The following is a 25,429-nucleotide window of genomic DNA, read 5'->3' on the forward strand; positions in this document are numbered from 1 at the left end:
ACCAGAAACATTTCAACCCTTGAAAAAGCTCTACAAAGCTTCCAGACCGCAGAGCGGAACACTTGTTGGCTGTTTTCTTGTTTACTTTATATATTTATGGCCTTTTTCAAAGCGCCAGAACTGTGATCCCTCCCCTCCACCTCCCACTCCACCCACCCGCAAAGTCAACACGCTACGCACTAAATAGCAGACTAATGCACTGCATTTCTTGCTACAAAAAAACATCGCTCTGAAGCTACTTTTCGGTTTTCTGTTCCATGCACGCCAAAATCCTAATTAAGAAATAAACACAGATAAGAACTTTTCAAAGCTTACAAAGTGGTAATTTAAAAACTGGGCTGCAATCTTTAATGTTTCATTTAACAAAATTGATATAATCTGCAGTTTATAAATTGCAAAAAAGTGCACCTTTTACTGAAAACGCTGAGCAGCTGACACGGCGGAGGACGCTACTGCGCGCGCACTCCCAAAAACGAAACCTATGGTGGGGGCGGGACTTCCGTTTTGTGAAGCCCGCGCCCACGGAGTGCCTGGAGCCGAGGAGCAGTGGTGACGCGATGGGAGAGCCCCGCGGTCGGAGGCTGCAACCGTCCGGAGTGCCGGTGAGCAGGGAAGGGGGGGATGCCTGTATGTGTGCGTGTGTGTGTGTCTGTGTGTGCAACGGCGGGGGGGAGGGGGGGGGGATGTCTCTCCGTGCGTGTATGTGTGCGTGTTTGCGCATGCGTGCAGGGGGAGGTGTGCCTGGGTATGCTTGCGCTTCCCAGGAGACAGCCACGGCGAGCGCGTTCGCGCGCGCGTGGCCTGCGCCGATCGCCTTTTGCGAAATGCGCGCGGCAGGTGCTGTCTCCTGGGAAGCAGAGTCAGTAACAAAAGATCTCCTGGCGGACACAGCGCTGACGCGCTGTTAAACGCCAGGAGACCTAAAAAGGGCAGATTTCTGGCCCTAGTCCCGACCAGCCTCGAACAGGATCAAACAGGCAACTGCCCTTGCCTCTCTGCTATTAACAGGCTCAAACAGGCAACTTCCCTTGTACTCTCTGCCTTTAGCCTCGACGCCTGGGCTGAGACGCCCTAAGCCTAGCCTTTTTTATAGCCCTAGTAATCAGGTGACCCCTTCAGCCAATGAGAACCGTAGCCCTAACACTATCCAATCACAACACTAGCCCTAAAATCTAGGAACCAATAGGAGACCAAGACCTTACAGACAATCTTAGCCCTAGTCCAAGCACCCAATCAGTTCAAAACCCCTGATCTCCATGTTCATTAAAGGCCCTAGCCCTACCAGTAGTCCCAAAACAAGTCCATGCAACCAATGGCACAGGTAGCCCTAGTCCCTACTTCCGATAGAAAGCCTAACCCTACTCCAAGTCCCACACCTAGTCCAGCAACCAATCACACCAGAAGCCCTAATCATTACTTCAAATTAAAGGTCTAACCCTAGCCCTAGTCCTACCCTACTCCCAACAACCAATAACATAGGAAGCCCTAGTCCCTACTTCCAATAGAAATCCTAACCCTAGCTCTAGTCCCAACCCTACAATGATTGAATCACAGACCCAGAAACCAATCAGAACCCTCAAATACTCAACCAATGAGGACATTAACCCTAATCCAATAGAAAAACCAGATACAACCACCAATCAGTGTAGACATGTACCAACCACTAGCAGACCATATAAGGTCCCAGCAACCTCAGACAAGGTTTGCTGGCCAGGGAGTTGGAAGCTGCTTCTGTTCAGAACCTCCTAGGAGACAGACAGGCTCAATCCACACTTTGGACTTCAGCAGGTAAGGGCCTCACTAACTTGAAATCTAACAATACTGTTTGAATGAAACTTTACTCCCCCTGCTGGCCAAAAAACGAAGTGCACAGGCCCTAGTAAAACACAGTTTAAACAGCTCACAGAAGCACCCTCTGATGTAGAAAAAAATCACTGTTGCTGGAGGGGGAGGCAGGGGGGCTGGTTTCACTGGCTTGTGAACACAAAATGGTGGCTGGGAGTGCACTGTTTTAACATACAGGTCTTAGCAAAGATCAAAGGAGAAATTTGGAGGGAAAACAGAATTGTCACCAAGGAATGAGAGGGACAAACTACAGAGGTTGGACTGCTAATCCCACAATTCAACAAACTAAATGGACGCCAGTGTGGGATTTAATGTAAAATGCACCAGAGGGCATCTTAGAGATGCCCCCTAAAATCCTAACCTCCACTTCTGGTGGCTGCCTAGGCTGCCACACAGCAGGCATGTTGCTGGACCCCTGGGTGGAGAGACCCCCGCTCTCTTGGGCCTGCAACAATGCACATCCTTGGCGAGGTCTCCTCCCCCAGGATGGGCAGGGGGAAGCTTCAAAGGCCTGCCGCCCTTGTGAGCTTCTCCAGACCACTTGCTGTACTCAGCAACTGGCCCAACCAGTTCTGACCCCCACTTTAGCGGGAAGACTGGCGGGAAACCCTACGTCAGGAAGGGGTTGTGCCAACCTGTGCCAACCCACCCCTCAGGTGGGAGAGGCGAGGTGAAGCACGACCCCGGGCTCCGGCCATCTTGAAGATGGGGAGCCCTGCCCAATCACAGTGAGGCTCCTGCCCCCTTCCGCAGGAGAGGAGCAGGCTAGGGGGGTGTACCCACCCCAGGACAGGGACCTATCGGTCCCTGCCCTTGCCCTACCTGTAACGCCCTTAAATTCAGTATTTATGGGCTCCCTGAACCTTCCTTCCTCAGAACCCGAAAAGAAAATAAGAAAGAAGATCAAGAAGAAGACGACCCGCCGTGCAGCTGCTAACAGGACAACACCAACTGACTTGGCCCCAGCCCTACCAGACTGTCGATCCTGGAACCTGCTCCTGCTTCATCCCAGCGACTTCTGCGGACAGCAACCTTGGACAACCCGGAGGACCTGCCTGCCTTGACCCTCTAACAGACTGAGACTCCCCTGATCAGAGGCTCTGCTCCAACAGCAATACCCCTGGTGCCAGCCAGGAAGAACAATAGTTACTTACCTGTAATCTGTGGTTCTCCAGTATTGGTGTATTTCATAGATTCACATGCCTGAATCATTCCCCGTCGTCGGAGTAGGAGTCCCACGGTATATAAAAAAGCAGTAATATGCCATTTGTACATAGCAAATAACAGTTATAATAAACCAGGAAGTAAAGTAGCCTCAGCTACCAATGAAAAACTTCCACATTAGTGACTATCCAAGTCATTATGTTAGACCAAACTGCAGCCAATCAGGCCACAGCTCCCACCAAGGTATTCTCCCCAGAGACCCAGGCTGTCAGATTTTTGTAGCACTGGAGTGTACCAGAGTATATATATACCTATATCTGAACAGTCTGGGTGAGACTCTGAGGGGAGGTGGGTGGGTGCATGTGAATCTATGAAAGACACCAATACTGGAGAACCACAGATTACAGGTAAGTAACTATTGTTCTTCTACAGTATTAGGGGTGTCTTTCATAGATTCACATGCCTGAATCCGAGTAGTTAGCAGTAATACAATATGTCGCTCTTAGACGCCAAAAGAACATTTTCATGCATGAAAAGAAAGCAATGCAACAACATATGAAAGCGTCAAAGAGCAAAAGGAGGTGGGAGAGATCACCAGAGGCTCACCTTATTGAAAAAGATTACGAAGGACTGCTCTCCCCACCGAGGCATCGGTGTCGCTTGAAGAATCCAGACAGTAATGCCTCGTGAATGTGTGTCTGCTGGACCATGTTGCGGCTCTGCAAATGTGCGAGAGAGGCACACCAGCAAACAAAGCAGTGGAAGAGGAGACTGCTCTCGTAGAATGTGCTCTAGGTAAGGTCTGTAAGGGTTTACCTGCTTGTTGATGGCAGAGCCCTATCGTGGATGAGACCCACCTGGCGATAGTCTGTTTTGTAACAGCACATCCTTGTCTTGGTCTGCCATACGCCACAAATAGCTGATCCGTTTTTCTGATGGCAGCTGTTCTTGAAAGATAAAATTTAAGGCATCTCTTAATGTCTAATGTGTGTAAAGTCCGCTCAGCTGGTGACTGCGGATTGGGAAAAAAGGTCTTAAGTATCACTGGCTCATTTAGATGAAAATCCGATGGTACCTTGGGCATGTACTTCGGGTTGGTGCGCAGTATCACAGAGTCATGTGTGAATTGCAAGAATGGTGGCTTAGAGGTGAACGCTTGCATGTCACTCACCCGTCTGGCTGATGTTAATGCCAGCAGTAATGCAACCTTCCAAGTGATGAACTTGAGATCGACCTTATGGATAGGCTCAAAGGGATGGCGCATAAGCTGAGCCAGTACTATATTCAAATGCCAAGACGGAGGTGGTCGGCGTATAGGTGGAAACATACGAAATAAACCTTTAAAGAATTGTTGGATTATTCTTGAGGAGTATAGAGAATTCTTACCATCCTGACGGTATCGTGATATGGCCGCTAAAAACACTTTAAGTGTTGAGTGCGCCAAACCTGATGTAGCCAACTGCAAAAAGAAGGGTAATATCTTTTCCGGCTCCGCATTCAGTGGATGTAAATTCATAGTGTGGCACCAAACACAAAAACGCTTCCACTTCAGTTTGTAAGTTTTGTTTGTTGAAGGCGCCCTAGCATTGGCCAGGACTTCTTGACAGTCTTGTGGAATGTTCAAGTGTGCAAATTCATGGTGTTGAGGAGCCAAGCCGATAATTTCAGAGAATGAGGGTCCGGATGATACACCCTGCCATCTTGAATTGTTAGAAGATTTGGAATTCGAGGCAGTTGGACTGGCTCGCGCTCTGACAGAAGGAGAAGCTGTGTGAACCAATACTGTCGTGGCCACCGTGGAGCAATCAGGATTATTCGACACGGTTGTTTCCTCATTTTCTTGATGACTTTGGGAATTAACGGAATTGGCGGGAAGGCGTAGGCAAATATCCGTTCCCAATTTATTGACAGAGCATCCCCGCAAGATTCTCTGTGGGGAATCCAGCTCGCAAAGTGAGTACATTTCTTGTTCTGATAAGTTGCAAAAAGATCCAGATCGGGGAAACCCCACCTCTGGAAGATCCGATCCAGCGCTGGCTGATGCAGTTCCCATTCGTGAGTGCTGTTCTTGGATCTGCTCAGCGAATCTGCCAGTACATTGGCTACTCCTGGAACATGCACCGCTGACAAGTTGATGTCATGATCCAGAGCCCAATTCCAGAGCTCTTGAGCCTGTTGAGACAATCGGGCTGATCTTGTGCCCCCCTGCTTGTTCAGGTAATGCATGCTCGTTGTGTTGTCTGTTCGAATTAACACTTTGGAGCCTTCTAGAACTGCCTGAAAGGATTTTAAGGCGAGGAAAATGGCCCTTAATTCCAACAGATTGATGTGCCATTTCTTTTGGTGAGTGTCCCATTTGCCACTGATCGTCATCCCTTGAAGGTGAGCGCCCCAACCTTCTAGCGAGGCATCCGTGGTCACTATGAATCTGGGGACTTCTGCGAGGAAAGCACAGCCCACTTGCAGGTGGTGTTTCTGACTCCACCATAGGATTGTATCCTTCATTCGAGGTGTTAAGGTAATGATATCCTCGAAGGAACCCGATATCTGCACCCATTGGTGACTGAGTTCCTCTTGTAAGGGTCTCATCCTCAGACGACAGTTTGGAGTGAGAGGGATGCACGATGAGATCATCCCTAGGAAAGATTTGAATCTCCGAACAGAAACGCACTCTTTTCTGAGGAGTGTGGTTGCCATTGTTCGGATCTTCTCCTGTCTTTCGTTTGAAATGAAGACCTGAGCGAGCTTGGAATCCAGCGTTGCTCCTAGGAAAGACTTCCTTTGTGATGGAATCAGATCCGATTTCTCGAAGTTCACTGAAAACCCCAGGCTTTGAAACAGGCAAAGGCATTTTTGGACATGTTCGTTTGCTGTGTCGTAGGAATTGGCCTTGATAAGGCAATCGTCCAGATATGGGTATATCTGAATTCCCTGCAATCGTAGGTGGGCCGCTACAGGTGCTAGCATTTTTGTGAATACCCTCGGGCTGAACGTAGACCAAAGGGAAGCACCTTGAATTGGAAATCCCTACCAGCCACTCTGAACCTTAGGAACTTCCTGTGTCTGGGGAAGATAGGGACGTGGAAGTAGGCATCCTGAAGGTCGAATGTTGCCAAGTGGTCCCCTTCTGCCAAAAACTGGAGGATCTCTTGGAGAGTTAACATTCTGAACGTCAATTTTTTGATGTATTTGTTTAGGGCACGCAAATCGAGGATTGGGCGCCATTCCCCTGATTTTTTGCGTATCAAGAAAAAACGAGAGTAAAAGCCTGTTCCTCTCTGGTGTTGAGGTACTCTCTCGATTGCTCCCTTTCGAATCATTGTATTGATTTGGATGAATAGCTCCTTGAGATGTGCTGGGGGCGGCCCCTTTGGTGGTGAATTTGGAGGGGTTGTTACAAATTCTAATATGTGGCCCTTGGATAGCACATCCAGCACCCATTTGTCTGTAGTAATCTCTGACCATTTTGAGCAATGTAGGGATATTCTTCCTCCAATTCGTTTTTGGCTGGGACACTTTGGCAGCAGGAAGTGAATCTCACTTCTTGTTGGTGTTCTCTCCCCCGATATGTGGCTTTTCCTCGGGGCTGTGAGTAAGTATTTCTTCTTTGGCCATAAGGTTGTTGTTTATATGGCTGGTACCTCTGGGTGTTTTGTGTTTGTATAGGTGCGTTGTTGGTAATATCCTCCTCTATTTGAGAAGCTTCCTCTTCCTCTAGCGCCACGAAAGGAAGACTTGCGATACTGCAGAGTACCCAAAGATCGTGCAGTTTCAGTATCCTTCTTTATGGCCTGCAAAGCCTCATCCACATGCGAGCCGAATAGGTACTCGCCATCATAAGCCATGTTTAACACCTTGGTCTGTACCTCCTGTCTAAAGGATGTAGATTTTAACCATCCCTCTCTCCGAAGGACTGCGGCTCCTGCCAATTGTCTGAATCCTGTAGCTGCTACATCCACTGCAGCATCAATGATCTCTGACGACGCACACTCCCCTTCTTGCAGAATTTTGATAGCCTCAGACCGGTCCGGTTCAGGCAGTTTCTTAATGTAAGGCGATATATGTCAGACCACATTTGCCTATCGTATCGGCCAAGAATTGCCATAGAATTAGCAACCCTCACTGTGGTCGCTGCAATCGTTGATACCTTTTTTCCAATGGTATCGAGTCGTCTTCCGTCTCTGTCCGTTGGAGTGGAGATTTGAGACGACGGGTTCTTCGCTCTCTTTTGAGCTGCTTGTGCAATGACTGAGTCGGTCTTGGCCTGTCCAATCAGGCAAGCAGGTGAAGAAGCTGGCGCTCTGTACTTTTTATCTACTCGAGGTAAAACTGGAGGTAATGAATTTGGTGTGGACATGATCTTTAGACCTTCTTTCCAAATAAAGTCTATGATAGGTATCGACCAACTTTGCCTTTGAGACAAATTTTTAAAATCGTACAGGAAACAATCGTCCTGTTTAGTCTCCATGGAAATGAGAAATCTCTTGGTTGCATTGTCCATAATCCTATGGAAATTCGCAATATCCACCGGTGGTGATTCAGCTTTTGGTTGTTCATCTGGAGAAGGGGAGTCAGCCTGATAATCTTCATACTCCGACGAATCCGATTCATCCAATTCACCTTCCTCCTGAGCCTCCTCCTCAGCATTCTCATCCTCCGGTTGATGATATGGCACTGGTATGGATGGGGTATGCCCCGATTCTTCCGGTATAGTAGGTATTGAATTCGGGGTCACTCTAGGCTGAGGGGAAATGATGTGTGATTCGCCCGACTCTGAGGGCGGGAAACGGCGATAGTAATCCTCCAACATGGACATTAAATTTCTAAATAGTTCCATGGGCATTTGTGTCCCTGGTGGTGGTGCAGTATCCAACCTGGGCGGTTGTGTCACTTGCTCCTCTTCCTCCTGATCCTTCACTTGTATTAGCAAGTCAGATGGACTTGTAGCTGCTTGAAATAATTCTCCACCAGAGTCCTCTTCCTCTGAATCTAAGAGCCTGTCTGGCATTGTTAGTGGTGACATACATGCAGACTGCGATGGGCGTTGTAGTAGCGCCACAGTGGTGGCTGGAGATGGCAACGATATCGCGTTGCTTCTTGCTGACCAGACCTGGATATCTGTGCAAGTTGACAGTTTTGGTGTTATTGGATTCTCTTGAGCCACTGGGAAGTCTTGTGGCGTTGACTTTGTTGTGAGCGATGAATTCGCCGTCGTTGATTGCGTCGTCGACAACTGTGGCTGGTGAGTCTTCGTCGACGAGGCGTTTTTCGGCGTCGACGATGTCGACGGAACAAGTTTCTTCGTCGTCGGGGCCGTCGACGGAGGCATCTTCTTCGTCGACGAGATCGTCGTCGACGACTTCGTCGACGGGGCCGTCGACGGGGTTTTCTTCGTCGACGTTTGGATGGTTGACGGGGTCTTCCTCGTCGACGATGGGACGGTCGACGGTTGCTTCGTCGACGTCGTCGACGGTAAGGATTTCTTCGTCGACGGTAAAGTCGTCGTCGACGGTAAGGTTTTTGTCGACGCTGATGTGGGCTTCGTCGACGGGGGCTCGTCGACGGTAGGAGAAACTTTCTTCGTCGACGAGAGGGGACGAATCTGAACATGAACAAAAGTTGGTGAGGACGCTGAGGACACCACCACAGAGGTTTTTGGTGAGGAATAAGTCATGGTTGAAGTCACTGTAGTAGCTGTCTGACAGGAAACTGGCAGAGAAGTTGCTGCCTTGGTCGCAGGCCTTTGAGGTGACAATAAAGACACAGTCTCACAGATTTTTCACAGGCTTTCTTCACTTTTGAAGTAGAAGGCTCCTCAGCATCAAGAGTGTGCTGGGCCTGTTTCGCCACCTTCGCCTTCGGGGTAGTCACCTTACCCTCAGCCATTCTTTTTCTAGATCCCATAGAAGACATAGAGGCCAAACTTCCTACCTCAGAGAGTGGCAAGTCCTTATCCTTATTCCGTTGTATCCATAGTAGAAGGCGACCCTCTCTGTCTCTGAGGGTCTTAGTGGGAAAAGTGCGACAAATCTTGCACTCCTTAGCCTGATGATCCGGATACAAGCAGTATATGCAGAGAGAATGGGGGTCCTCCTTGAACAGTCTTGCCTTGCCACAAGATTCACAGGCCCTGAAAAGGGACTTAGATGTAGACATGTTGGAAAGAAAGAAAACTTTCAAGTGTAGAAGAAAAAAACTGAGCAGAGCTCAGAGAGACTCCCTATCACACGACGTGCGGTAAAAAATCTGACCGCCTGGGTCTCTGGGGAGAATACCTTGGTGGGAGCTGTGGCCTGATTGGCTTCAGTTTGGTCTAACATAATGACTTGGATAGTCACTAATGTGGAAGTTTTTCATTGGTAGCTGAGGCTACTTTACTTCCTGGTTTATTATAACTGTTATTTGCTATGTACAAATGGCATATTACTGCTTTTTTTATATACCGTGCGACTCCTACTCCGACGACGGGGAATGATTCAGGCATGTGAATCTATGAAAGACACCCCTAATACTGGAGAACTGCAAATCCAGCCCACTCTGCACCCGCCAAGTCCGGTCTGTGCCTGAGTGATCTAAGACCACGAGGACGTCCCCCTGGTGACTGGAACCCAAAGTTCAGTGCCCAAAGACCCTCCTCCATGGCCCAGACGACACCTGCAGCCTCAGAACCAGGGACCCCCCCAACCGCGACCAGCTGAGGGTAAGCTTTCAAGCTGCCAAAAGACACCCATGCACCCAGCGCATCATGGTCCTCTGTGCCTTCCTTTGGGGTACCCAACTCTTCTCCAAGATCCCAACTTACCCCTAGAAGTGGTGGTCGCACCTGAAGAATCTCCGTCCCCGAGCCTGCAGCCTTTGTTCCCTTTTTAACTTTCCCATTGGGTAACATTGAGCACCCGACGGCTCAAAAGCACCATGCACCCAGCCGCCTGAGTGCCGCTGGAAGTGCAACTACTACCCTACTCTACTCTACTTCCCCACTTGCCCTGAGTAAGTGACCAGGAGCTCAACTCCCACAGCCGCGTGGCCTGCTTGCTTGCAGCCACCAACCGAAGGCCCCCTACCCTCTATTGGATTGCATTGGGCCTACTCTCTCTGCACCCGGCTGCCCCTGTGCCGCTGAGGGTGTAACTACTGTACCTTCCCGACCCTGGGAGACCCCCGAGTCTATGCCCAGAACCTTAACTTCACCAGTCGAGTACTCACCTGGAAACCGATAAGAAAACAAGTTCCCCAGTATTGGTAACTTTCATAGATTCCCATGCGCCCACCCACCTCCCTGGGGAAAGCTCAGCCTTCAGCAGATATGGTGACTGTTACACAACGGCTACGAACATCTGAGGCTCTGAGGTTCCTTCAGGAGGGTTCTATGGGGTAAGGCTCTTCTGATTGGCTGATGCCAAAGTTTGGTCTCTTTTACAAAAAGAAGGTGATATGCTACAAAAGGGAATGAGGCCTAGGTCTTTTTCTTTCTCTTTTGTACCTACTGCTATGTTCTTTTTGTTACCGAGACTCCCATTCCGATGACGGGGAATGATACAAAAGCATGGGAATCTATGAAAGTTACCAATACTGGGGAACTAAAGTTACAGGTGGGGAACTAAAGTTACAGGTAAGTAACTAAAGTTACAGGTAAGTAACTTGTTTTCTTACCCCATTATTGGAACTTTCATAGATTACCATGCTTTTGTATCAGAGTAGCAAGCAGTTAGCAATAAGAAAACACATTTTGTGTCATACTATACATTGCAATAGCCAACATGACAAAGATACAAAATATGCCAAATTACGGAAGGTGGGATAGAAAGGAAAGCTCACCAATTAGTGGAAGAGGTTCCTCAGGACTGTCTGGCCCACTGCCGTATCTTCTTTAGCAAGGAGTCCAAGCAGTAATGCTTAGTAAAGGTGTGGACACTGCTCCAGGTAGCAGCTCTGCAAATGTCCTTAATATGTACCCCCACATAGAGGGGTGTTGAAAACGCCACTGATCTTGTGGAATGTGCTTGAACCCTGCCAGTGAGTGGTTTACCTGCTGCAGAATGGCAATGTAGGATGGCACTGGTAATCCATCTTGCAATCCCCTGCTTCGACCGAGGGAGACCCTTGCTCGGACCACCAAAACAACAAACAATTGGGAGGATTTTCGAAATCCCTTGGTGCGATCCAAATAGAATTTCAAACATCGCTGCACATCCAGAGAATGTAGCGATCTCTCCGCTGGTGTAGCCGGGTGAGGAAAGAAAGCCTTAAGAATAACCGGCTCATTCAAGTGGAAGTCCGAGGGTACTTTGGGTATGAACTTTGGGTTAATTCTCAAGATGACTGTTTCTTTTGAATTGTAGAAAAGGCTCCTGGATTGTGAGAGCCTGCAACTCCCCAATACGCCTTGCCGATGTGAGGGCAAGAAGGATAGCCAATTTCCATGACAGGAACTTCATGTCTGATCGATGAATTGGTTCAAACGGGCATTTCATGAGTTTAGTGAGGACGAGATTTAGGTGCCAAGTAGGAGGGGGAGGGGGAGGCCGAGGCCTCACTGGTGGATAGACCCTAAACAAGCCTTTTAAAAATTGTTAAACAATTCTGGAAGACCACAACGAAGGTCCAGACTCAGACCGTCTGTATCTTGAAATTGCTGCCAAGTGTACTTTTATAGAAGAATGGGCCAGCCCAGACTTAGGCAAGGGTAAGAGATAAGGCAGAAGCTGATGAGGTTTCGAAGAAAAGGGGTCAATTTTCTCTCTCGTGCACCAAATACAAAATATCTTCCATTTAAGGCGATATGTTCTGTTCGTGGAAGGAGCCCTCGCTTGGGAGAGGACTTCTTTAATTTCGTTCGAGATGGGGAGATTCATACACTCTCGCTGCTCAGGAGCCATGCTGTCAGGTGTAATGACTGTGGATCCGGATGCCAAATTTGTCCTTCGGACATTGTAAGAAGGTCTGGAATAGCCCTCAAGGGAAGAGGAGGAGCTAGCGACAACAGATGGAGTTCCGTGTAGCAGAACTGTCTCGGCCAAGCAGGAGCTATTCGGATCATCCTGCATGGTTCCACCTTGATCTTCCTGATAAGCCTCGGGATCAGTGGGATGGGGGGAAAGGCGTAAACAAATGTCCTTGACCAGGCTATGGAAAGCGCATTCCCCAATGATCCTCGGTGGTGAATCCTGCTTGCATAAGACCGGCATTTCTTATTGGTCGGCGTGGCAAAAAGATCTATCGCCGGTTTGCCCCACTGGCGGAATACCTCCTCTAGAACTTGTTGGTTTAGTTCCCACTCATGACGGACTGAAGATAACCTGCTCAGTCTGTCGGCATTCTCGTTTAGAACTCCTGGCAAGTGTTCTGTCTGCAGTGACATCCCGTGAAGGATAGCCCATTCTCAGATCTCCTGAGCTTCCTGCGACAACAGGAGAGACCTGGTTCCTCCTTCTTTGTTCACGTAATGCATGGCCGTGGTGTTGTCCGTCCTGATGAGAACTTGTGAACCCCCTAGGGGAGGGAGAAAGGCTTGTAGAGCTAGTTTTATCGCTCTGAGCTCCAGTAGATTGATGTGGAGCCGACGATCGTGAGGAGACCAATGGCCACTGACATGCAGGTCTTGCATCACCGCTCCCCAACCCTCTAAAGACGAATCCGTTGTCACTACTTGGAGATGGATCGCCTACGAAGGGTAGACCTTGGGAAAAGTTTCTCTGGTCCGTCCACCACAGGACCGCTCTTTTCATTGTCGGAGTGACAGTCACCCTGTCGTTGAATGATCCGTGAACCTGTTTCCATTGAATGTCCAATTGTTCCTGAAGAGGACGCATTCACAGTCTGCAGAAAGGAATTAGGGGTATGCATGACAAAATTACTCCCAGCAGAGACTTGTAGCGGCGTACTGAAAGACACCTTTTTCGTAAGTCCAGAGCCATGGTTTGCAGCTTTTCCCGCCTTGCTATGGTTGGAAAGGCTTTTGAGAGTTTTGAGTCCAGGATGGCTCCCAGGAAACGTGCCTTCCTGGATGAAACCAGAGATGATTTGTCCTTGTTTAACGTGAGTCCCAGATTCTGAAACAGGTTTGTACAAGCCTGAACAGCGCCCCGCGCTGCTTCCCTGGACGGAGCCTTCAGCAACCAGTCGTCCAAGTAAGGGAAGACTTGAAACTGATTTATTCGCAGGAATGCCGCTACTGGCGCCAGCACCTTCGTGGAAATCCTTGGGGCAGAGCGAAGTCCGAAGGGTAAAACCCTGAGTTGAAAGTGGCTCTTGGCTACTGTAAAAGGTAGAAACCTTCTGTGTTCTGGGTGAATCGGTACATGAAAGTATGCATCCTCGAGATAGAGCGTGGCCATGAAATCCCCCGGATTGATCAGCCTCAGGATGTCTTGAAGAGAAACCATCCGGAGAGATAGGGAGATGAGATACGTGTTGAGATCTAAAATGGGGCGCCATTTCTCTAACGTCTTCCTTACCAGGAAGAACCTAGAGTAGAATCCCTGTCCTTTTTGGTCGGAGGGAACCGGCTCTACGGCCCCCTGGAGGAGCATCTAATGAAGTTTGAGCCCCAGAAAACGTAGGTGCGTTGATGGAATGGCTGCAGGGGGCTTTGGTGGTGGGATTTGAGTGAATTCCAAAGTATGGCCCTTTCGAATGATGTTGAGCACCCAACGGTCCGATGTTATCTTGGACCAATTCTGAAGGTATTTGGATACCCTGCCTCCAACTGATGACTTCTTGGAGGAGGGTCCAGTAGGAAGAGCCAGGAGGCCGCTATTGGCGCTTGGACGCATCACGTCCCTTGCGAGCCTGCTTTCCTCTGTTGTTAGGCCTGGAATAATTGGAGGATTGGCCCTGCCTCTGTTGGTAAGGCTGGCGTTACTGCTGAGAACTTGATCCGTAGGACGGGTATCTTTGCTGTTGGTAAGATCCTCTGTAGTTTGTACTTTTGCCCCTGGACTCTCTAAAAGGAGTTTTGCGGTACTGGAGCGTACCCAAGGATCTTGCGGTCTCATTGTCCTTTTTGATGTCTTGGAGAGTGTTGTCTATCAATTTCCCAAACAGTGCCTCTCCATCAAATGGAAGATCCAGGATCTTATTCTGGATCTCGGGACGAAACCAGGTCGCTTTCAGCCACCCCTGGCGACGAAGGACCGCCGCTCCTGCCAAAGAACGAAACGCCGTCGTGGCAATGTCCATGGCGCAGTCAATGACCTCCATTGAAGTCGCCTCCCCCTCTTGCAATACCTTTCTTGCCTGTGCTTTCGATTCTGGCGGGAGCTGGTCCAGGAACGGTGCGACATCACACCAAAGTTGGCGGTCGTATCTGCCCAATATAGCTAGGGCATTAGCTGCCCCCACCAGAAGACTTGCCATCGACGAGAATATTTTCCCGGCATTGTTCAATCTCCTTCCCTCTTTGTCCGGAGGAGTTGTTAAAGGAGCAGAGGGGTTGCGGGATTTTCTCTGCGCCGCTTGGGAAATCACTGAGTCCGGTCTTCGGTGGCCTGTCAAGGCAGCTGGACCATCATCAGGCGCTTTGTACTTTTTATCTAGATGCGGTATCACAGGGACCACCGTCGCTGGATTTTTCATAGCCTTAAGGCCTTCATCCCAGAGATGCTGTGCTATTGGCATGGACCTTGTCGTCTTCTTGTAAGGTTCCTTGAAATCGTACAAGAAACACTCAGAGGTCACGCAGGCATTGTTAGCTTGAACCTGCCAGTTGCTCTTTCCATCAGCTGATGAAAACCTCCTATATCTGCGGGCGGAGAATCCACCGGATCCGGACACGGAGATGAAGGGTCCGGAATGACGTATTCATCCCACTCAAAGGCCTGATCAGCTCCATTCTCTGAATCATGATCCTCATCCGAGGAAAAATCATAAGTTTCTGCTGGTCTGGAAGGCTCCCCTGGATTTGATGCCTGTGGCTGAGGAGACACCCGAGCTGGTAATCCAGGAACAGCCGCTGAGGCTGACGCCGGGACAGGCAAGTCATGCGCAACTGGAGCCGGAGCAGGCCCCGCAGCCTTAGACTTGTAATCTTGCAGCATTTTGTGCAGGTCCTGCAGGAAAGAAGATGGTACCGTAACCATCTCTTGACCAGAATATTGCTGTGGTTGGGCAGAATGATGTGGATAACCTTCCTCCTGGTCATATCCCCATTCTGAGTCCATCTCCTGGCATTTGACCAGAATTTGAGAGGGGCTGTCAGCATAGCTATAAGAGTCCTGATCATCCCCTTCGGACTCATCCTCATCAAACAGCAGAGCTGGAGGCAAGGTGGTTACCCTCCTGGGAGATGTCATGTCCGGCATAATTCTGGTCATGGAAATAGGAATTCTCATTTCCGAAGCCAAAATCGTCAACGACGGAATTGGGAATGCAGCCGTTGTCGGCTTCGGTGACAGAATATGCTTTGTCGACACAAGAACACTCGACGACGAGATGGGCATCATCGATGCCGTCGACGACGAGACTGTTGACGTCCCAGCCGTCGTCGTCGTCAATGTTGCTGTCTTCGAGGCCTTCGTCGACGACACTGTCGTCGTCGCCACCGTCGCCGAACTCCTTGTCGTCGACACGGTCGTCGTCATTATCCTCGTCGACGATTGCGCCGTCGCTGATTGTCCCGTCGACGAGCCCGTCGATGGAACCAAATTCAGTTTGGCTTCGATTTCGTCATCAACGGAGCCTCCGTCAACGACGCCTTCTTCATCGACAACTTGGAACTTCTGTCAGAAGATTGGGAAGAGGGTTTCTTGAAGGCTGGATCAGACTTCACAACCTTAGAAGGCGAGATGGTCCTACCCTCTCCTTTTCACCATGGTGAGGAGATTCGCCCGGACCCTGGCTCTCAGACTCTCTGGGGGTCTTTTTTGAGGCCTTAGAAGGATGCTCCACAGAAGGAGAAGGGGAACCCCTACCCCTTTTCACTGACCTTCTTGTTGAAGACACAGAAGCAGAGCCCTCACTGTCACTGGAGACAGTATCCTTCCTGGACTTCAACTTCTGGAGCCAAGTCAGAAGCCTACCCTCATGGTCCCGGAGGGTCTTGGTTGAAAAAGTGCAGCAGATCTTACAGTCCGCAGCTTTGTGATCAGGATAGTGGCAGTAGATGCAATCCTTATGCTTATCCTTAATGAAAAGTATTTTCTTGCCACAGGTGGAACATTGCTTGAAAAGGGCCTTCTTTTCCTTGTCAGACATCCTGGAAGGATCAGCAGACAATCTGAAAAAAAATCTTGAAGAGAAAAAACTCCTGAAGAGTAGAATGAGCAGAGCTAAAAGGATACTCCCTAAGCACAACGTGCGGTAGAAAATGTGAGGCTCTGAGGTTCCTTCAGGAGGGTTCTATAGGGTGAGGCTATTCTGATTGGCTGATGCCAAAGTTTGGTCTCTTACAAAAAAGAATATGCTACAAAAGGGAATGAGGCCTAGGCCTTTTTCTTTCTCTTTTGTACCTACTGCTATGTTATTTTTGTTACCGAGACTCCCATTCCGACGACGGGGAATGATACAAAAGCATGGGAATCTATGAAAGTTCTAATACTGGGGTAACTCACTTTCCGGTCATTGGATAACATTGACTGGTATGACTCGAAAAATCTTCTAAGTGTGAAGTTTTGAAGCTCTAAAATATTCCTATAAAATCAGCAGAGTAACAAATTTCGGATTACTCACCTGGAGTCAGGAGAGGAGCCAGTACTGTACCTCTCAGCTCAGTACTGAACCGCAAAAGTAATTAGAACTGTACTTGCCCATAACCTGAATTTTCTCCCATAGGAAACCATTGACTGTTTTTCTCTGAAATTTCTTCTGTTTACTTTTGAAAATTACAAATGTTCCTTAAAAATCGTACCAACTACTAAAACGTAAATACTTACTTGTCTTAGGTAGAGAACCCAGTATTGAACCTAGGAGTCCAGTCCTGGATTACAAAAGTAACGAGAACCTACATTACCTGTGACTTGAATTTCCTTCCATAGGATAACTTTGCTTTTAAAATACCTTTATATTCTTTAAAAATCATTGCAATAACCAAAACGTTTTTACTAAACTGTTTTCAGCTTAGACCCCAGGACTGAATCTAGGATCCAGTCCTGGAGTTACAAAAGTAATCTATAAAGTAATAAACTGCATGTAGAAAAACCCATTAAGCTCAATGTTAAATTGTGTTAAGAATTGTGTTGCCTACTGTAACCCCTGTACCTATTGTGTTTACAAAGTTTATTACCTTTCTGCAAAGTAATTATCTGAGATCACTTATATTGAGAAAAGTATATTTTGATACCCGTTGGTTCTAAAAATAAAACAACTATATCTTTTGCTATAAAAACAATTGGCCTGGAGTTCAGTCCTTGAGTGTGTGAAACCTTTCGCTGACTGAGTGTGTACAACAAATGCTTTACACTGTCCTCTGGTACTGTCTTACTGCTCGACCAAGCTACCACTTTGGAGAGTAAGGTCAGCCCTGACTTTAACCTCTGTTATACCTCTGGGAGTTGTGGTCGCTATACACACACTGTACCTTACTTTGGGGTCCAGTATATATAGAGCCACTTTCTCACAAAGGCACTCTCCTGACATTGTGCACCACAGGATTAGCTCCTTCCAGTAGTTCAATCTTATGTTTGAAACCTTTAAAGAGACCTAACTTCTGGGTACAATATCTCCCATGATTCTTCCTCAACAGCTTGTACTTGGAAGAAATCCTTCCTCAACATTACTTGATGAACGTTATAGAGATCTAGTATGATACCTAGATGGCCTTGGTCTTTCCACCCAAGAAGGCAGGCCTCATCCTTTGCTACATATATGATACCTTTAGACTTGATGCCCATGAATTCAAAATCAGCGTTGAATTTGCAGACAATATCAATGGCTTTCCCACCATAACCTACAGGATGTACAGCTGACTGTCTCAAAACCTGCTTTGAAAATGACTCCTTCCAGACAGATGTACTTATCAGGGTGAAAGGAGACCCAGAATCAGCTAACACTTTGACATTCATATCATTAACACTTATGGAACATAGAGGCTCCTTGTGAATTAATGCCCCAAAAGCCCTATGAACATTCCATGTCCAAAATAGTGAATATCTGGTCTTCCTCACTTGATGAAGATGCTTCAACTGTCGATTCTACATTATGCACCTTCCTAGATGAGCCCCCTCCATTGGAACTACAACCCTTTGCGAAGTTTTTTTTTTTAAACACTTGGCACATATTTTATCAACCGAAGGACATAATTTAGCATGAGCTGGATGACTATTACTGCCTCATCCGTACCAGTCCAATTTTTACCTTGTTGTATAGTTACTGCCTCTTTTGTCCAACCTTTTCTTGAATTCTTTGGTTTTCTTATATTTGCTTTTAACTGCTAGAACGCTCTAATTTTATCAGATAAGGACATTTGTTCCATATATGAACAAGTGCTTTCTATTCTTGTGGAAATGACTAATGCATTTTGCAAAGTGAGGTCAGGTTTGGATAAGAGAGCTTCTTGAACTTTCCGGTTTGTTTTTTCGACTAGTTGGTCCTTTATCATTTCCTCTTCAAATGCTTTGTATTCACAAGAGAATGCGAGAATGCGCACAGCGCCAACCTAACTTTAAGCAATTGAACCCTCCTGTAAAATGTATGTCTCTCCAAAGTAATATTTCTGCAATCCTTGAAAAAAGTGTTCAGAGTCTTGATGCTGTAGCATACATGATCTACATCATCGCCTTCACCATCGGCTATACGTTTTTTAATATGTTTCAGAATGTTGCGACCTCCTGAACCTAAACAATGTCTGAGAATTGCATATTTCTTTTTTGCATGTGAATGACTCTTCGTCCAGGGCCTCCAGATATGCTTCAAACCCTTCTTTCAATTTTTCCCAAAGTATTTCTGGAGAGGCTGGATTGGGAGCAAAAGGTGCAGGTGGGGCAACTGCTTGATGCATAATGCAATAGTAAAGGCGATAAAGTCACGGTTCTTGTAAGATGTGAAGAGCACAAACCATACAAAGGATACCATACAAAGGATGCAAAATAATTAAAACTTACAAGTACCTATAAAGAAAATGCAAACTGCAGTTATAATAAAAATGCAGAATAAGCATACTAAGTATGCGTTGTTTATGTCACCGCAAAAGATGCATGCAGAGATGTTGCACTGTTATGCGTGTACCAGCAACAAAATAGCCGGTGAAAAATGTACGCGTCGCTGAATAATTGCACGCAAATATGGTGTGCGAATCACCGTGATCAGCACCTGTAACATTGGAAAAATAACTGAGTGTGTTAAAATTTTCGCACGTTAAATATGGTGTGCGGATCACCGGAATCAGCACTGGAATGGTGGAGGCTTGGAAAAAGTGTTGGAAAATACAACGCACAGCAGTGGGCAAACAACCAAGATCGGCACTTCACAAGATAAAAAGGAATACAATGTACAGCGGTGTGCAGATCAGCGAGATCTGCACTTCTAGAAGAACTTGCCTGATTAAAAGATGGCCACCACGCTTTGTACGCCTGCGTGGTGACATAAGACGTACAACTGTGTGCAGATCACCAAGATCAGCACAACTAGAAGAAATTCCGGGATTCCAAGATGGCCATCATGGTTGGTATGCTAGCATGGTGACATAGGATGGTGCAGGTAGGGCGATCACCAACGGAAGAGAAGCAGCTGGTACACAAGGGACGCTTGCCAGTAACCAAGCATTGTCAGGGATGACGTTGTGATGACATGGGCAGCCAGTAACTAATGTCGTCAGGAAGGCTCGCGCAAGCAAATCCTTGAAAAAGGAAAGAAAACATGTCACGGTATCTTGCGATGGTACCTACACCGCACTGCCACCCTGGAGACGGCGATCAAAGGAGAATTTCGGATCAGACGTGAAGACTTGAAAGCTGCTCCACTTGAACGGCTGGATGAATTGGCCTTCTTCACACGTGGAAGTCCCACTGACTGGCAACTCGTCACCAGCGTAAGGAAGAGCAGACTTCAGGTGATTTTAAGATTCTTTATTTGCAGTCAGCTGGACAACACTGATACACCGCTTCCAAAGAGCCCACCAACCACCAATCTCGACGATCTGGAAACCGTTCTCTGTAACCTTCTATGCATTCTTTTGGTGCGTGGAACCTCCAGACGTCCAGAAAATGTACATAAGAACCAACACAGGCCAGAGGTGTGCTCTATACACAATCCATATACTGAATGTGTTATATTATTTTTTTTTATCTTATTGGCCCATGGCAGGCTGAATCTCACCGCATTCATTATACGGACACGTGTATTTCTGCCCACTTGCCATTGCAGCAAAAATGATCAAATTTGTAGTAACTCTTTGTGGTAATGGGAGTCTGTGTGGGAAGTGAGAGGCAAGTTAAGTATGTGAAGGCGTGCAACAGTAACTGTCTGAGCCAGAAAGAAGCTGTGACTGCGATCTACTAGCAATAGTAACATGATGTATCACCAATAAACCATAAACTGGCTACACCTGAACTTGAGTTCCCAGCCTTGTATTTGATTTTCTTTCCATTGCATAAACTATGAGAAAAGGGCCCAGGTTGCCTCTGCCCGCGACGCGCAACAAGTCAGACTGCCTCCAGACGCCATCCTGAAACGTGGGCTTTGGTCGCGACTTCCCCGCTTCAACAAATCGCTCGATTCTACGCAAATAATTTCAAATGTTGCACTAATATGGAAGAGTTTAGCTACAGGTGGCATTGGGGGGGGGGTCATTGCAGGGTAAGGTGGTGGTCACATTTGAGATACATGAGTGAGTGCAGCACAAGACGGGAGTAGCTTCATAGTCATCATCCAGATAAATATATGAAACAACGGATACCAAGGCAGCAAGGCGTTATCAAGAAGAGAATGGGCGATATTTCGAACAAGTTAAGAATAAATATTGTATAGAATTTCGATCATGGACTCAACTACCCCACCCCCAGCTCTTCGACCACCTGCCAACAAGCATTTGCAATGCAAAATGGACCACATTTGCAAGAGTTTAAGTTATTGGCATTGTAAATGACAATGTCTTTTATTTATGTTTTTAAAACCAACACGTAATTAAAAGGCATTGTCATTTACAATGTCAATAGCTCAAACTCTTGCAAGCGAGACCTATTGCATTGCAAATGCTTGTACCAGTTGCTGTTAACGAGAATGATTACAGAATAAGTGTCTTTTGATCAACATGCATGTGTTACATTTCCAATGGTGAAAGTTGTATGTGGCCGCTTCAGAAAATGTCTGGGTCAATAAACTTTTTTAATTTTTTTTATTTGTTCTTTTCACAAATTAAGCATTGTATAGTCCTTCTCAATCCAAATAACTGACTAACATATCCACCACTCAAATTACTTTCATATTTCACTATACTAATTCACCACTAACCCTTTATGGGTTCCAGAGTTGCGTGCTCCTCGCCGAAAAAGTGATTTGACGCCCCCGTCAGGGATAGTAAGCGCTATATAAATGCAATTACAATACATAAAATATAGTTCTACTTTATATGGAAAAAAATGAATGACACCTGCCCAGCACATGCAAAGAATCATAGCAGCAAGAAGCACCAGAAATGTGAGTTTTTAGCTTTAAGATTTAAGTCCAAATTAAAACGTGCTGACCTTCTACCCCAAAGTAGTGTCGATTCTGGAGACAAAGAAGAGAAAAAAGTGCCCAAATTAACCAAAGATAATGTTAAAGTGAATTAGTTTATTATTTTTATATGGTTTCTGCTAGAACTGCTTTTGTAAATTAACAAAAGGGGTAGGGATTCGCCTGATAAAAAGCAAACTTGCTGCCAACACTGTATGAGGCAGGAATATCAACGTGCTAGATATTTTAAGGCGGGTGGCATATCTATTGGTGTTTGAGGATTACTGGAGTTCAGGAACGGGACAGTTCATAATTATTTAAAGGCGCAAGAAATCACACTATTATCTGATGCACAGTAATAAAAGAACAACCTGGAAGGATGCCTCTTGGAAAAATCACCCCTTTCAATGGTTTTCTACCTTGGAGTTAAAAAAAAAGGCAGTTTGAAAGGAAAACAACATTAGTCCTTCAAGGAATCAGGGATGTGGTCATTTCTGAAATCTATGAATTGGGACACTACACATTCGAGGGTCAATGTCCTTTTACTGGGATAAATCCATGGGATAAGAGCTGAAAGACAGGAACCATGTGTAAGGTACTGGATTAATGTGTTGTTGGATTCTGGGTCTAGATTAGATTCCTACACAGGAAAGTTTCCCAAACCCATGGAGATGAGCAAAGGGTCTCCCAACCATGGAGCTGGCAGAAGAACTGTAAAGCGCGCTGTGTAAGGGACAATGCAGTCGAAGTTGTTTGGGCAAAGCTGTACATATGGACTGCACTGGGCAGAGCACGGTCACACAATAAACATGCTGGGCTAACAAAGTCAGGTGGGAGTAGGCTCTGATCCAGCTTAACAGTCTGAAAACAGTGCTGAGCAACGGCCTTATCTGAGTGGAGGTCATTATTAAAAGATGGGGTTTCACACAAGAATGGAAGCTATTGGATATGGGAAGTATCATCCTGCAAAAGGAAGAGTACAGAGACCAACATAAAGAGGCAACTGGGGAGCTCTCCTTGTGCCTCTTCATTGGTGTCCACATTAATACCTTGTTAGTCAGATTCAATTAAGGAATGTATTGGAGGATAAGCCAAAGGTTGTTGGCAGCACAATCAACAAACTAGGAGAGAAAGATGAAATTAAAAAAAACAGATCATTGCAGCAGTTCTAACAAAAACCTTTTTAGATTGTGAACTGCATCAAACTAAAAAATTGTTGGATACCTTTGTAACCAGTTTTCCATGTCAACCCTGAGGAGAAAACAATTGAATATTTTTGAAATTCACTTTTTAGACTATACACGCCAATAGAAATGTACTTTTAAAAGAAGCTCTGCTTTTATAAGGCAGCCAAACAAACAGTATATACATAAAGAAACAACTTGGGCCTTCAAAGGAAAAATATTGTGGAATGAACGGACTAAGTGTTTTTTTCTACTCTTGTTTTAAGGTTTTGCTAACCAGAAGCAGAAACTTTAAATTCATACCATGTCGTCACAACTGAACAATGACTTCCCTCCAGAATCAGACAATCAGTAGATCACAATGACTTTTAAAATAATTATTGCTCTGCCTCAAAAAAATTAAGAATTTTCTATAATGGAACTGGGAAGAGTGCACCTTCAAGGTCTATCATCCTAAACGTGCTTCTTATGGGTGCATCTGAGGCAAGTGGATATGTATAGCAAACACCAACTCTCCTTGCAATTCAATACACAGCAGAAGGTAGTGTTTACTGTCAAATTTACTTATGATTAGAACTATTTTCGAGTGAGAGCAACAAGCCTGTATCATTACTATATATTAGCCACATGTACTTTTGCACTGACAGCCCAACCTCAGCTTCTAATGCCATCTAAAATGCGGTTAGTTTGTAAGAAATGTTATGTATCTGTGAGAACGATACAGCAGCACAAGGATCATGTATCACCTAGATGTACCCTTCACACACAAAACATACCCTGTGGACGGATTCCTAAACACCTTAAAAAGTCATCTATACCATGAAAAACACCTCCGTCTACCATCTCGTCTGGTTCTAAAACCCAAAGCTTGTGAGAATATTTGCCTGAAACAGGAAATCTTAGGCAATGGGCGGGAAATAAAGCATAATGCACGCATTTACACAAATCTAAACATACTCTGATTTTAGGCATGAATGAAAATGTATAAAGCGTGCAAATGTTCACAGATGTCTTTGCGGTAGTGAAACAGTGACAACGCTAGTTTGCAATTTACAGGAATAAGTCTGGGGCGGTTTTTAACACGTTGGAAACTTTAGGTTTGAAAACCACAGGTTTAAGTGATTTTCAAAAAAGAGTCGGGCTGTTTTCGGTTTTTAGATGCAGAGGTAGACTATTCCACAGTTCGTTTTACAGTGCATTACAAGCCACCCCCATGTTGCTTAGAAAGGTCCATAACATGCCAATCAATATTCCAAAATTTTAAGTCGTTTCAGCTGGAGTATCTGAAATCTTTCAAGCATAATGATCCTGGCTGCCCCAACACTATCTTAACCATTTAAACGGTCATCTATTTAATGTATTAAAAATAAATTTTACACAACCTAAACAAACGGCTTTGCAACAATACTCACATGTCCCTGTTCTTCCGCTGCTCCCAAATGGGGGAATGGGGTTCCAGCAGTGACAGATCACTACCCCCGTCAGTACTCGAATCTTGCAGCCAAGAACGCTCTTCTCGGAGCTTCCGCCTCCTGGCACGACCTGTACAGATGGGTGCAAAAGAAACCAATAGTTCTGAACTGAATGATAAATACACCTATACCGCTTGGATCTGATCAAATAATCCCTCAAGGTGACTGCTATATCAGATGAACAAACGTTCCACAGAGTCACATCAGAACGGCTACTTTTCTTAGTGGGGAAAAAAAAAAGATTCATGTACATTAAAGGAGCCTTTAATTGGGCTACTCGGACATGATGAGAATACAGTTGCATCTATCTGTGCTTCACCTCAACACCACATAAGCATCAAAGACGTGTAAAGCTGAGAAGATGGCATTGATATTCTGAAGACTTCTGTGAACTTGTCCTTTCACTTCCGGTTTCAGATTCCCATCCAGATATGAAGTTTACCAAGAAGACAGGGTGTACTCAGATTTTAAATATACACCTTCAGATGCACCAATTAGCCTACATCTTACCTCGCCACATTTCTTCTCGACTTTACCATGCATGCTAAAATCGTTTTACTACACAAATTCTTATGTAAAGTGCTTTCGATTTTTATATAAGATGCAATCCGTCTTTCGATTTTTGTAAGTGAAGAACGTAGGGACACTAACAGCGGTCTGCCTCCCAGAGGTAAAATAAAAAGCAAACAGGAAGGCAAAGCTTGCACTAAATACAACATACCATAGGTCACCTTCCTATCCCAATACTTAAGCGAGTGTCTCGAACAACAGAAAACAAAACTGTAAATACCACAAAAGTATGTGTCACATGTTAAAACAATTGAACAGTGGCACGAAGAAACAGATGGCGTAATTACGCTACACTGAATACTATCACTTAATGCTACGCAGGGATCGTGGAGCTAGTCAAGTCATCTCAATAAAAGGAATTACAAGCTACAAACTCAGTTCAGTCAACTTAAACTATAGGTGGGAATCACAGCAGATCTCTGGTTATCAAACAGAGAGAATATGAGGATCCTGCTTTAATGCTATAATGCATCATAGGCACTACAGCACATCTGATGGACTGCCTCCTATGGGGGGAGCAGGACATGTATAAGGGGGTCTAGACATCCCTTATCCCAACTCCTGCTGACCTAGATGCCTTTTATGGAATATTAGATATTGGTTTTC

General features: G+C 46.0%; 1 protein-coding gene across 1 annotated transcript in view; it reads right to left on the reverse strand.

The window, feature by feature from the left end:
* CECR2 (CECR2 histone acetyl-lysine reader) overlaps window positions 1-25,429 on the reverse strand; it is an 849,481-nt gene that overhangs the window by 224,576 nt on the left and 599,476 nt on the right. Inside the window, exon 10 of the mRNA XM_078673636.1 lies at window positions 24,194-24,323. Coding sequence (XP_078529762.1) covers window positions 24,194-24,323 — 130 coding nt within the window. The remainder of the gene's footprint in view (window positions 1-24,193; window positions 24,324-25,429) is intronic.

This window comes from Lissotriton helveticus, chromosome 1_1, assembly GCF_964261635.1.
Source record: "Lissotriton helveticus chromosome 1_1, aLisHel1.1, whole genome shotgun sequence".
NCBI lineage: Eukaryota > Metazoa > Chordata > Amphibia > Caudata > Salamandridae > Lissotriton > Lissotriton helveticus.